At 35.7% G+C, this 14,580-nt stretch overlaps 1 protein-coding gene across 4 annotated transcripts in view; it reads right to left on the reverse strand.

Moving 5' to 3' along the window:
- The window catches only part of ATP7A (ATPase copper transporting alpha), a 141,398-nt gene that overhangs the window by 44,008 nt on the left and 82,810 nt on the right, over positions 1-14,580 (reverse strand). For all 4 annotated transcript variants that reach the window (XR_013444675.1, XM_078064652.1, XM_078064650.1 and 1 more), the window contains 2 exons: positions 5,813-6,016; positions 2,628-2,791 (listed from right to left, as the gene is read on the reverse strand). Coding sequence is in view for 3 of the 4 variants with exons in the window: in XM_078064652.1 (XP_077920778.1) it covers positions 2,628-2,791; positions 5,813-6,016 (368 nt within the window). In the remaining variant the exon portion in view is untranslated. The remainder of the gene's footprint in view (positions 1-2,627; positions 2,792-5,812; positions 6,017-14,580) is intronic.

The following is a 14,580-nucleotide window of genomic DNA, read 5'->3' on the forward strand; positions in this document are numbered from 1 at the left end:
GCACAACTCTGAGGATATACAAAAACCACTGAATTGTACATCTTTATTAAAAGGGCAAGTTTTGTGGTATGTGAATTATATTTCAATAAAGCTATTAAGTCTTATTTATTTTTTTAAAGATTTTATTTTATTTATTTGGCCGAGAGAGAAAGAGAGCACAAGTACAAGCAGGGGGAGCAGCAGAGGGAGAGGGAGACGCAGGCTCCCTGCTGAGCAGGGAGCCCGACACGGGGCTCGATTCCAGGACCCTGGAATCATGACCTGAGCCGAAGGCAGATTTCTTAACTGACTGAGCCACCCAGGCACCTCCTGTTTCAGAAGTCTTTAAAAACTAGGGGCGCCTGGGTGGCATAGTCAATTGGGCGTCCCACTCTTGGCTTCGGCTCAGGTTGTGATCTCCAGGTAGTGGATTGAGCCCCATGTCAGGCTCTGCATTCAGCATGGCATCTGCTGACTCTCTCTCTCCCTCTCTGTCTCTAAAATAAATAAATAAATAAATCTTTTTAAAAAATTCTTTAAAAAATAAAAATCCATGGTGGTGCCTGCCTGGATCAGTCAGTGGAGCGTGTGACTCTTGATCTCCGGGTTGTGGGTTTAAGCTCCGTGTTAGGTATAGAGATTAGTTAAAAATAAAATCTTTTTGGGGCACCTGGGTGGCTCAGTCAGTTAAGCATCTGCCTTCAGCTCAGGTCATGATCCCAGGGTCCGGGATCGAGCCCCACATCGAGCCCCACATCGGGCTCCCGGCTCGGCCAGGAGCCTGCTTCTCCTTCTCCCTCTGTCGCTCCCTCTGCTTGTGTTCCCTCTCTAGCTGTTTCTCTCTGTGTGTCAAATAAATAAATAAAATCTTTAAAAAAAATAGATAAAAATCTTTAAAAAAATTTTTAAATAAATAAATAAAAATAAAAACCCACCCATTCTTTTTAAAATCTGCTTAGTATCCTACTAGATGGACGTATTATAATTTATGTATCTAGTCCCCAGTGATTAACATTTAGTTTTTTTTCTTATCTTTTGCTATAATAAAAAATAAAAGAAAATAAATACTATAATGAACATAGTATGTCATTTCATACATATGCAACTATGTCTGTTGGATAACTTCCTGTGAGTGGAACTTCTAAAGCAAAGGGCATGTGCAATTTTACTTTTGATAGACATTGCCAAATTCCCCTGCTGAGAGCCTGTATCAATTGGCTCTCGACCAGTAATACATAAGAGATCACAAACACAGTGTTAACAAAATTGGGTATTATCTTTACCAATCTAATAGGTGAAAAATGGCATTTTGATGTAGTTTTAATTTGCTTTATTCTTATTAAAAGTGAGGGTGAACATCTTTTCTTATGTTTAAAGTGGTAACATTTTGGATTTTCTGTGAATTGTCAGTTCATATCCTTTACCAACTCTCTTTTGGGTTGTTTCTTTTCTTATTGATTGATAATACCTCTTCATATATTAAGAAAATTAACCTTCATCTATGATAAGAAATAAATTCAATCTACTTGTCTTTTGACTTTGTTTATGGTGTTTTCCTTCCAAAAAGAAAATTTTTTAAAATTTTTTTTAAAGATTTTATTTATTTATTTGACAGAGAGAGAGACAGCGAGAGAGGGAACACAAGCAGGGGAAATGGGAGAGGGAGAAGCAGGCTTCCTGCCAAGCAGAGAGCCCGATGCGGGGCTTGATCCCAGGACTCTGCGATCACAACCCGAGCCGAAGGCAGACGCTTAACGACTGAGCCACCCAGGTGCCCCGTTCCAAAAAGAAATTTTTATGTACATGAATTTATCAATCTTTTCTTTTATTGGTTTTGTATGATAGTTAGAAAGGCCATTTCCACTCTAATATTATTTTTTAAGTGACAGATTAGATGTTATTATTGGGAAAAGCTGGGTAGAAGCTTCATAGAAATTCTCTACTAGTTTTGCAACTTTGTGGGTCTAAAATTATTTACACAATGGATTAACAGACTTATGTATAGTAAAACAAATACACTAAAATGTTAATGGAGAATCAAGGTGGTGGGTATAAGGGTGTCCACTGTACAATTCTTTTGACTTTCCTGATGTCTCAAGTTTTTATAATTAAATACTGGGGAAAAGAGCTCTAAATATTTCTCCTAGTAATTTCATGTTTTTTTACATTCAGATTTTTGATTGAGCTGGAACTAATTTTGGTACAGTATTAAGTTTTTTGTTTTAATTGTTTAAGTTATACAAATAAAACTCAATTTGCTAAATTGGAGAAAATGACCATTTTAAACCAATATGCCTTACACCTGGTTTTATGGCTTCATCTATAAAATTTAAGTCTTCGATGCATCTGAAATTTATTTTTTTCTATGCTACTAGGTAGGAATCATACTATATTTTAAAAGTTGATTTTCATTTATTTATTCAAACCTAAATCTTCTTTTTTGGTTCTTAATATAGATATGATTATCTTTTACATTCCATGCTTAAAGGCCACCATTAAGTCATATCTTATCCTTCTATTTTCCAGTTTCCTTAATTTTCCTTTTATGTCTTATTTTCCCAACCCTTAAATATCTTTGGAACTATTTTCTGAATCCTCCCTAAGTTTTTCCTGGAGATTTTATTAATCACACAAAAATGATTACTTACAACAAGTTCCAAAACACCATCTCCTTCATCAGCATTTTCTATCATAGTGGCTCCAAATCCGAGCTCTCGGATGAACTCAGCTATCATTGGGGGTTGTATAACAGCAGGATTATACCTTACTTCTGCCTTGCCAGCCATCAGAGCCACAAGTACAGAATATATTCCTAGAAGCATTGATAAGAAAAACAATTGAGATAATATCCTTATAAAAAGAGTAATGTTATTAGTTTATTTTTCATTTGTAAAAGATTAAAGTGAACCTAGGGAAATTTGTAACTTAATTTTTACACAATCTTGAACCCAAACCAAATAAAACTCTTTGAAAGGGGGCCTTAGTTTCTTAAACGTTTTATTATGGAAATTTTCAATTATATATACCCAAAAGAGAGAACAACACAATAAACTTGATACAACCATCGCCCAGTTTCAACAATTATCAATAATACTGGGTCTGAGGGTGCCTGGGTGGCTTAGTAGGTTAGGCGGCCAACTCTTGATTTTGGCTCAGGTCAAGATCTCGGGGGTCCTGGGATCAAGCCCCACACTGGGCTCCGTGTTCAGTGGGGAATCTGCTTAAGGATTCTCTCTCTCCCGCTCCTCTGCCCCTTCCCCCCATTCCTTCTCTCTTTCTCTAAAATAAATAAATAAATCTTTTTAAAAAATTAGTACTGGGGCTGATCTTGTTTCATCTACATTCCTATCCTCTTACTTCCTGCACTCTACCCTGATTATTTTGAAGCAAAACCCAGATAATATATCATTTCATATGCAAATATTTAAATACGTATCTCTAAAAGATAGACTCTTCTCTTAAAAAAAATACCCATAATACCATTACCACACCTAAAATAATTCTTCAATATCACCAAATATCCAGGCAGAATTCATATTTCCAGAATTGTCTTAAAATTGTTTATTAGTTTGCCTAACACAGTTTGTTTTTTTGAATTGGGATCCAAGTAAGACCCATGAACTGCAATAGGTTGAGAACTTATTGTGTAAATATAAAGCATTTGTAGAAACTAATAGGACAGGGACCTAGAGAAAGGAACTCATGCACTTAAGGAAATCACTGCAGTTACAGCAAAGAATTCAAGAACGTACCAACATGTACATTATAACATAATCAAATAATAGTCATTTCTTACAATTATCAAATGTTACTGTCTGGCACACACTAATATAAAGTGCTCTTATTCATAGGGGGCAAAAGTGCCATCCAGCTTGTTAACAAAACAAAGGAGTTCATTTTGTCACAGTCATCCTGTTCTGTAGCACAAGCCTTTTATTAACAACCATCCTACTTCTCTAGGCCAGCTATGGCTGACATTGCCAGGAAGAAAATTAATTCTGCAGAGCAGAAGTGTCAGCTCTTTCTGGTAATCTATGGTACTTGGTGGCTACCTGACAGGGAATGGGGATCAACAGTTCATAGGTTAACTCTGCGGTTGGATAAAAAGAAAAGAAAAGAACATTAACTTAATAAGAGTTTTTAATAAGAAAACAAAGTACCTATATAATCTAAGTTTTCTATATAAAATGCTTACATTCTGGGCTTTGTGGATACCAAATAATTCAGAGGACCAGTTCATAGGAAAGCGTCAGTAATAAAAGTAGGGTACAGAGAAAGTAGAAAAAATCTTTTTGCTTCATTTGGATGTAATCTATAGCCAAACAGAAATAGAAGGGAAAATTTGACTCTCAAAAATAGGTTTCATACGGACATAAATTATGGATAACTTTTTAAACTCTTACTTCAAACTATAAGTAAAACTCTATTCATTTTTAAAAATATAATGCAAACAAAACTAAGAGACAACCAGTGTTACTTAGTTTTTTTTTAAAAAGTGAATATAGTAACCCCAGCTGGGCCAGTGGTTTTCCTAATTGGGTAAAGAGGTGGTAAAGGGGAGAGTAGGAAGCAATTGGAAGGATCAATCAGCACAATGGATTTTTTTTTAAAAAGATTCATGATTGGCATAGGCATTGCTTGTCTCATGAAAAAGGCTATGTCTGAATTGCCAAAAAATAGTTGGTTCTAAAATTAAACAGGAACCTTACAAACTTACTTTGCTTTCATTTGTTTGTAACCTCCCTCCTTTCCCCTTTTAATCATTCAAAGTGTAATATAAGCTTCAGCCTCAACTGCATTCTAATTAGATATAATGGAGACTGAAATGACATGCAAAAATGACACAATGCAGATAAGTAATAACTGAAGATGGCTCTGTATAACATACACTTTGTTATAATTTTCTGGCCTGTATATATAAGGTAAGGTATGTGTGTGTGTGTGTGTGTGTATGTATGTGTGTATGTATGTGTGTGTCTGTGTATGGTATATATAAGGCCTTTATATATAAGGCCTATGGACCTCAGGGCTGTATTATTATTATTATATACTTTGAGTTATAATAACACAATATAGAGGGGAGAAGCTGATACTAATCTTACTTCTTTGGCCCTCGTGACTAAGGGCATGTATTATTTAAGACCCTGGGGCTAGTACCAAACCTATGATTTCAGTCTCATTAAACATAACTGTATTTTTCTATGGTTACAAATTATGCCACAGTGTGAAGTCTACTAATATGAATGCAAACTTACAAGGTAAAACATTTGAGTATAACTGAATAAAAAAAAAGTATGCTGTAAATTTTCTAAGATTTTGTGACCTAGAGTTAAATTTTATACACGATACTGAGTAACTTTTTAACATTTTTACTACAAGCAAAGATCAGTGATCAAACTGTTGGAAGAGAATAATATAATTCTAAACAAACTTGGTTTTGGTCTGGTTCTTGGTCCAGGTACAGTAATATTGAAACTTATGGACTGTGGTTATTAGTTTTAAGCATAGCTTTATCAGAAAATTTGTATGTTTCTTAAAATGCATTGCAACCAAGGCCATAGAGAATAGTGATCTTATATACTTCCTTCTGCTATTTTCCTACAAATTTCATTGATATTAAAATGTGATCATGAGGTAAACAAGATAGAAACTTGGGAACAAAACACAAAAACTGGCTGTCAGAAAGTCAAGGTTGTCCTGCACATTACTCATATGCAGGACTTCCTAAGGCCTTGGCAAGAACCACAAAAATGGTTATGAAACACCTAAGAGAACAACAAGGACAGAGTCCTCAAATCAATACACAAAATAACAGGCTCCAAGAGTGTCTTACCTTCTTCTCGTCTTAAATTCCGTTCAATGTTTGCTACACAGGAAGCACAAGTCATACCAGTGACCTGGATGTAACACTTAGATGAAGTCTTTGCCTCCACGTCGTGAATTGGTGTCATCATTTTAGTATAAAATTCATTAGTTGAAGTCAAAAGCGGCATTTCCGATGACGTCTGAGCTATTATTACAAATGGCTCATTTGTATCTGGTGGACAGGGAAAGAGTCTTTTCATTTGAGGTATTCTTCAGCTGCATCCTTGCCATTCATCACAATCCACACCTCCAGGTACTGTCAATCCATTCCTTTAAAACCAGCATGGACCTAGAGCTCTCGGCACTGCTTTTTTACACTTTCCAGAAAGTGACTTCAAATTTCAATGCTGCCCATCCCAGTTCTCTGGAAAATCTGAACTAACTGAGTAAACAAAACTTTGGTTATACCAAGTTCTCCTAGTTATTTTCTCTATTGCAAACCCCAGGTAGAGAATAGTTTGTTGATGGATAGCTCTTATTTTTATAATGAATTTTTATCATTATGTTAATGATTTGCATACTGGCATTAAACCAATTCATGATATAGTAAAGAGAACAAAAATCAATTTATAAAACAGCATTGCAGTATGATGTCATTTAAAAATTTTTTGTGTAAGGGTGCCTGGGTGGCTGTCGGTTAAGCATCTGCCTTCGGCTCAGGTCATGATCCTGGGGTCCTAGGATCGAGCCCCGTGTCAGGCTCTCTGCTCAGTGAGGAGCCTGCTTCTTCCTCTCCCTCTGCCCACCCCCTACTTGCGCTCTCTGTCTCTCTCTCTCTCACACTCTCTCTCACATGCACTCTCTCTCAAATAAAATCTAAAAAATATATATATATAAATTTTAAAAATTGTGTATATGTATATATGAGACCATGTATAAGAAAGTCAAAATATTAATGGTGGCTATTTCTGAGGAATGGGGTTAAGGCAGGAATAGAATGACAGATGAACACATTTTCTCTATAGACACTTCTGTATTGTTTGAATTTTAAACACTAATACTAATATATAGTATTTTTTTTACATTAAAATGTCTTTGTGGATAATGGAAGAAAAGGTAAGGAGTAAGTCAGCAGTAATCTTTGTTCTGTACAAAGGAATATTTGGGGGTGCCTGGGTGGCTCAGTCGGTTAAGGGTCTGACTCTTGATTTTGGCTCAGGTCATGATCTCAGGGTCGTGAGATTGAGCCCCATGTCAGGCTCTGTGCTGGGTTTGGAACCTGCTTAAGATTCTCCTTCCGCCTCTACCTCTGCCCCTCCCCACCGCCGCGTGTGCATGGGCACACACTCTAAAAAAATAAAATAAATAAAATAAAATAAAATAAAATAATAAAAGGGATATTTGGAAAATTTCTCCAGAGAATGTTTATGCACTGTGGAACAATGGGAATCTCCTATCATCCAGAAGTTCCCCTGCAGTCTCAGAAAATCTGCCATTCTGTTTTAGTTTATCCACTGCAGTATTAATCACCTCCAAGAAGGGAGAAGTTATCCTCTCTAGCACATCCATGCACTTGCAAAGCTAAAGATTTTATACTCTCCTGCAGAGATAAGGAGGTAAAGAGGTGATGTGGAAATTTTCAGGCACCTAACTTGTTAAAACTGGTTCAGGTCTATTTGGCTAACCCATAGAGGAATCCCCGCATCAGAGCTGGTTTTCAGGATGCTAGAGAGGGCATCTTTTGCAGAAACTTTAACAAAAGCCTGACCATTTAACTCATAAATAATGACCTAGACTTCCCAAATCAGTATAATAGCTCTTAAATTTTAATGCACATACAACAACCTGAGGGATTTTGTTGAAATGCAGATTATGGTTCAGGACATTTAGGATGGGGCCTGAGATTCTGCATTTCCACCACTCTTCCAGGTGATGGCACTATAGCCAATCTGGGTTACAGCAAAAGACACTGATCACAATTGACTAGATACTCCCAATTCCAAAATTAGTCAGTCTCTGATCTTAAGAAAGGCAATTTAGAAAACTATACTTATTCATTCAGATTATGAGAGCATTATTTAGGAAATAGATGGTAAAATTTACCAAATATTACTGTTATCTTAAAGAATTCAAAAAGGAAGCTCATTTGCCCAAAGGAAATAGCTGTGGCTTTGAAAAAATACATTATTTATGGGCGCCTGGGTGGCTCAGTTGGTTAGGCGACTGCCTTCGGCTTGGGTCATGATCCTGGAGTCCCAGGATCGAGTCCCGCATGGGGCTCCCTGCTCGGCTGGGGTCTGCTTCTCCCTCTGACCCTCCCCCTTCTCATGCTCTCTCGCTCTCTTTCTCATTCTCTCAAATAAATAAATAAAATCTTTTTTTTTTTTTAAAGATTTTATTTATTTATTTGAGAGAGAGAGAATGAGAGAGAGAGCATGAGAGGGGGGAGGGTCAGAGGGAGAAGCAGACTCCCCGCGGAGCAGGGAGCCCGATGCGGGACTCGATCCCGGGACTCCAGGATCATGACCTGAGCCGAAGGCAGTCGCTCAACCAACTGAGCCACCCAGGTGCCCATAAATAAATAAAATCTTAAAAAAAAAGAAAAAATACAATATTTAAACCCATCCAGGAGCTTACTTCTTTCTCTCATAATTATTATCAAGACTTAATTCTGAAATTAAGACACTGAAAAAAAGTTTATACTGCTAATTACTTGATGTCCTGTTCTAGTATTCAGTGATTTGAGGTACCAGAGATAACCCATAATACAATCTGCAATTTTCACACTCTGGAAGTTCAGTACTAAATTAAAATAAGTCATAGAGGTAGTCCCTTTTAGCTACCTTAGCATGACCTCTTAACAAAGATCCATAAAATTGTGTTCTTTACGCCAGTGAGTGTGGCAACCAGAAGAGCAAAAGCTTCCATCTTCCACAGAAGCAGTGCAGGTGTTAAGCCGCCACACTGAATTAAATGACTACTTTTCTTCAAGTAGATTTTCTATAGGCTGTAGCAACACTACCTATGCTTAAGTGAATTCAAAAGGAAGGAAGGTTGACTTTCCTGCACTTGAGGCAACAATCAGAAAAGATTCCAAAAATTTCAAGAAAGGGTTTCCGATCTCATCCTCAAAATTGGTGGGTTCGGTGTCTGAAGTAATATGAAGAATAAATACATAATCAGAAAATGGATTAAAAAGAATCAAAAACATCATTTCTGCAACATACTCTCAAATGATTCAGAAAAAGTTAGTGTGTGTGCATCTGTGTGTATGTCAACAGAGAGAATGATAAGGCAAATGTGGTAAAATACTAAAAATGAGGGAATCTGAGAGAAACTGGTAAACAGGAATTCTTTGTATTACTCTTGCAGCTTTTCTGTAAGTTTGAAATTAAAAATAAAGTTACAAAAAAGGAAAAGAATTTGAGTTTTTTCTTAATTGGTTACTGAAGACTTAACTTCATATATTATATATCTTTTTAAGAGAATGATGAGATTGACGGTCATGATAAAAAGTACCTCCCATGCAAGGGTGGTTCAGTATTTGTAAATCGATCAACGCGATACATCACATCAACAAAAAAAAAAAGAAAAAGAAAAAAAACATATCATTTCAATAGGTGCAGAAAAAGCATGACAAATTACAACATCCATTCATTATAAAAACCTTCTAAAAGGAGGTCTTAGAGGGAACATACCTCAACATTATAAATGCTTTATATGAAAAACCCACAGCTAACATTATACTCTATGGTGAAAAACAGAGTTTTTCCCCTAAGATCAGGAACAAGACATGGATGTCTGTTCTCACCACTTTTATTCAACACAGTACTGAAAGTCCTAGCCACAGCAATCAGACAACAAAAAGAAATAAAAGGCATCCAAATGGCAAGGAAGAAATAAAACTTTCACTGTTCGCAGATGAGATGATACTATATAGAAGACCCTAGAGTCCACCAAAAAACTACTAGAACTGATAAATGAATTCAGTAAGGTTGCAGAATACAAAATCAAGGTATACACCAATAATGAAGCAGCAGAAAAAGAAAAAGCAATTCCATTTACGATTGCATCAAAAACAATAAAATACCTAGGAATAAACTTAACCAAATAGGTAAAAGACCTGTACTCTGAAAGCTATAAAACACTGATGAAAGAAACTGAAGACAAAACAAAGAAATGGAAAGACATTGCATGCTCTTGGATTGGAAGAACAAATAATATTAAAATGTCTATACTACACATTTAATCTAAGCAACCTACACACTTAATGCAATCCCTACCAAAATACCAATAGTATTTTTCACAGAACTAGAGCAAACAATCCTAAAATTTGTATGGAAACACAAAAAACCCTGAATAGCCAAGGCAATCTTGAAAAAGAAAAAGAAAACTGGAGGTATCACAATACCAGACATCAAGTTATATCACAAAGCTGTAGTAATCAAAATAGTATGGTGCTGGAACAAAAATAGATACATAGATCAATAGAACAAAACAGAAAGCCCAGAAATAAACCCACAATTATATGGTCAATTAATCTTTGACATAGGCAGCAAGAATATGCAATGGAAAAAATACAGTCTCTTCAACAAATACTGTTGGGAAAACTGGACAGCTACATGCAAAAGAATGAAACTGGACCACTTTCTTATACCATACACAAAAATAATTCAAAGTGGACTGAAGACCTAAATGTGAGACCTGCAACCAAAAACCCTAGAAAAGAACCCAGGCAGTAACTTCTTTGACACTGGTCATAGCAACTTTTTTCTAGATATGCCACCTGAGGCAAAGGAAACAAGAGAACAATAAACTACTGGAACTACATCAAAATAAAAATCTTCTGCACAGTGAAGGGAACAACTAACAAAACTAAAAGGCGACCTACTGAATGGGAGGAGATATTTGCAAATGACATATCCAATAAAGGGTTAGGATCCAAAATATATAAAGAACTTACCAAATTCAACAACAAAAAAACCAAATAATCCAATTTAAAAATGGGCAGAAGACCTGAACAGATATTTCTCCAAAGACTTACAGATGGCCAACAGACACATGAAAAGATGCTCGACATCAGTGATCATCAGGGAAATACAAATCAAAACTACAATGAGATATCACCTCACACCTGTCAGGATGGCTAAAATCAAAAACTCAAGAAACAGCAAGTGTTGGCAAGGAGGTGGAGGAAAAGGAACCCTCTTGCACTATTGGTGGGAACGCAAACTGGAGCAACCACTCTGGAAAATATTATGGAGGTTCTTCAAAAAGTTAAAAATAGAACTATCCTCTGATCCAGCAATCGCACTACTGGGTATTTACCCAAAGAATACAAAAACACTAAATCAAAGGGAGACACGCACCCCAATGTTTATAGCAGCATTATCTACAATAGCCAAATTATGGAAGCAGCCCTACTGTCCATCGATTGATGAACGGATAGAGAAAGTGTAGTGCATATATATACATGTACACACACACACACACACACACACACACACACAGAGGAATATCATTTAGCCATAAAAAATGAAATCTTGCCATTTGCAATGACACGGATGGAGCTAGAGAATATAATTAGGGAAATAAGTCAGAGAAAGACAAATACTGTATGAGTTTACTCATACGTGGAATTTAAGAAACAAAATAAATGAGCAAAAAAGAGAGAAACAAATTAACAAAGAGATTCTTAATTATAGAGGATAAACAGATGGTTACCAGAAGAAGGGTTTGGAGGATGGGTTAAATAGATGATAGGGATTAAGGAGTGCACTTGTGATGAGCACCGAGTAATGTACGGAAGTGCTGAATCACTATATTGTACACCTGAAACTAATGTAACACTGTATGTTAACTACACCTGAATTAAATTTTTTAAAAATAAAATTAAAAAAAGAATTCACCAATGAAGAAAAAAAAGCACCTCATATTTCTCTATCTCCTTTAACTTTTACTGCCCACCTAGGATTAGTATGTCATAAAGACAAATTGTGCCAGCCCCTCTCTGTCTGGGAAGGGGTTATGGTGATAGGCTGTGAGGCCAGGATCAGCATTGACACTGATATTCAGAAAATGGGTAGCCACCATTTTGGTGGCATCTTAAATTCTGAATGATCTCTAGCAGAAATAGAGAATGCAATCTTTTGCTGTCAACCTTTTATCCCAATAATATGGGTCACTGTAGTCACAACTCTATCAATTCTTTTATGGTGACGTCCAATGTGCCAAGGTTTTTTACCTATTCATCATGGCCATTAATGTGTTTGTTATGAACCCTAACAGATGTAGGGCACATAACAGGCTCCTGGTAATTATTTGTTGAACAATCAATTCCTGGCGCCCTTGACAATAGTTGGTTAAGATAAAAGCCATTGTTAAGAGTTATTGAACATGTTGCATTCATGGATCCTGAGGACTAGGTAGATGATACACATGGTACTAGAAACTATCAAGTACTCTTACTTGTCTGACCAAAATTTCTCCTATTGCTCAAGTTTATCTTTGAAGCCATGTGAGGTTGTTGGAAAGTTACTTTTATTCTGCTCACATCTGTTATATAAAAACTCTTAAATGCCATTTTAAATTATTATATTATCACTGCATTAAATAAACATATTAAAATAGATTTAATTCAGAGAGTTTATTTATAGAGGTCACTGCAGCAAATTATTTATACCAGTGCTTCTCAAACTTTAATGTGCATATGAATTACCTGGAGAGCTTATTAAAATTAAAATGTAGATTTTTATTTAATGGGTATGCAGTGGGTCAGAGAGTCTAGTTCTAACAAGCTCCCAGTGAGGGTGCTGCCACTGCTGATCTGTGAACCATACTTTAAGCTGCCAAAATACAGACCCAAATGAGTAGGATAAATTCCAATGTGGGGGTCCAATCTGAAAGTCTGTGAGGTTCTTGCTTACAATAATGCCAGATATCAGATTTGATTTTAAAAAAGAATTATATATACATATATATACACATATATATACATGTATACACACACACACACACAATGGAATACTATTTAGCAATAAAAAGGAATGAAATATTGATATATGTTACAAACATATATGACACAAAAGGACAAATATTCTATGATTCCACTTATATGGTACCTAGAGTTGTCAAATTCATAAAGAAAAATATAGAACAGTAAATAACAGGAGCTGAGGGAGAGGGAAGGGAAATGAGGAGTGACTGCTAATGGGTATGGGGTTTCTTTTGGGGGTGATGAAAATGTTATAAAATTAGATAGCGATAACGGCTGTAAAACTCTGAATGTACTAAGAACCACTGGATTGTATACTTTAAAAGGGCAAATTTTCATAGCAGCAATGTCCACAATAGCCAAACTGTGGAAGGAGACAAGACGCCCTTCAACGGATGAATGAATGAAGATGTGGTTCATATATACAATGGAATATTACTCAGCCATCAGAAAGGATGAATACCCACCATTTGTATCAACATGGATGGAACTGGAGGGTGTTATGCTAAGTGAAATAAGTCAAGCAGAGAAAAACAATTATCATATGGTTTCACTCATATGTGGAACATAAGGAATAGCGCAGAAGACCATAGGGGAAGGGAGGGAAAACTGAACGGGAAGAAATCAGAGAGGGAGACAAACCATGAGAGGCTCTGGACTCCAAGAACTAAACTGAGGGTTACAGAAGGGAGGGGGTGGGGGATGGGGTACCCAGGTGTTGGGTATTAAGAAGGACACCTGTGGTGATGAGCACTGGGTGTTATATGCAACTAATGTATCGTTGAACACTACATCAAAAACTAATGATGTACTGTATGTTGGCTAACTGAACATAAAAAAAAAGAAAGAAACTTAGATACAATTGATATGGGAGATGGCCCCACAGACATCTTAACATTTGCCATCCTTGGGGTAGCATATAATAAAATAATACTAGTTTAAAAATTTTTTAAAAATAAAAACTCTTAAAAAATAAAACTAAATTTTTTTAAAAAAATTTAAAAAATAAGAGTGAATTTTATGGTATGCAAACTACATCTTTATATTAAAAAGTGAGAATTCTATAATTTCTGCCATTTGTCATGAGTATGAAAATTAAGAATATTTAGTATGTCTCTGGGTCCTCTTCCACTGACATTTATCTACCACAATAATTTGAGCATGTGTTTAATTTTTTATGCTTTTCAGTTTTAGTGAGCTCGAAAAAAGAACAGAGCTATTTGATATCTTTCATTCTAATCAGAATAGCAAAAGTTAATAACATTGTCTGGAAATTAGTTATACAATTTTTCTGTTTTATTTACAGCAAGTAATTTCATTAGGGCATTTCCAGTTTAATTCAAGGCTAGGTTCAATTCTAGTTCAAAATAACAAGTTCCCATAGGCAAATTCATTGAATATTCATTTTTGGTTTCAGTTCAAGGTAAGGGCTGGCAGGAAATAGACTTTGGGGCAGTTCTAGAGTCAGTTTCATTTGAATGTCCAAATTTAAAGCTACAGTTAAAATTCTATTATTTATTTCTACCTTTTTTTCTTGTCAAAACAGCATTTGCTTCTCCCATTATACATGTACACATACAGCCTTGTCATAAAAAACAAAACACATAGGCAAGCACAATGGAAATAAATATCACCTTTATCCTACCACTCATATAATAACCACTGTTAAAATTTTAGTTCATGTCCTGCCAGGAATTTTATTCACTCATATATATGAACAACATTTACACAGTATAAATCCTTACATATGTGTTTATAAAATTTTGATCATACTGAATATACAGATTTTTAGCTTTTATTTT

This window comes from Halichoerus grypus, chromosome X (genome assembly GCF_964656455.1).
Source record: "Halichoerus grypus chromosome X, mHalGry1.hap1.1, whole genome shotgun sequence".
NCBI classification, from domain to species: Eukaryota; Metazoa; Chordata; class Mammalia; order Carnivora; family Phocidae; genus Halichoerus; species Halichoerus grypus.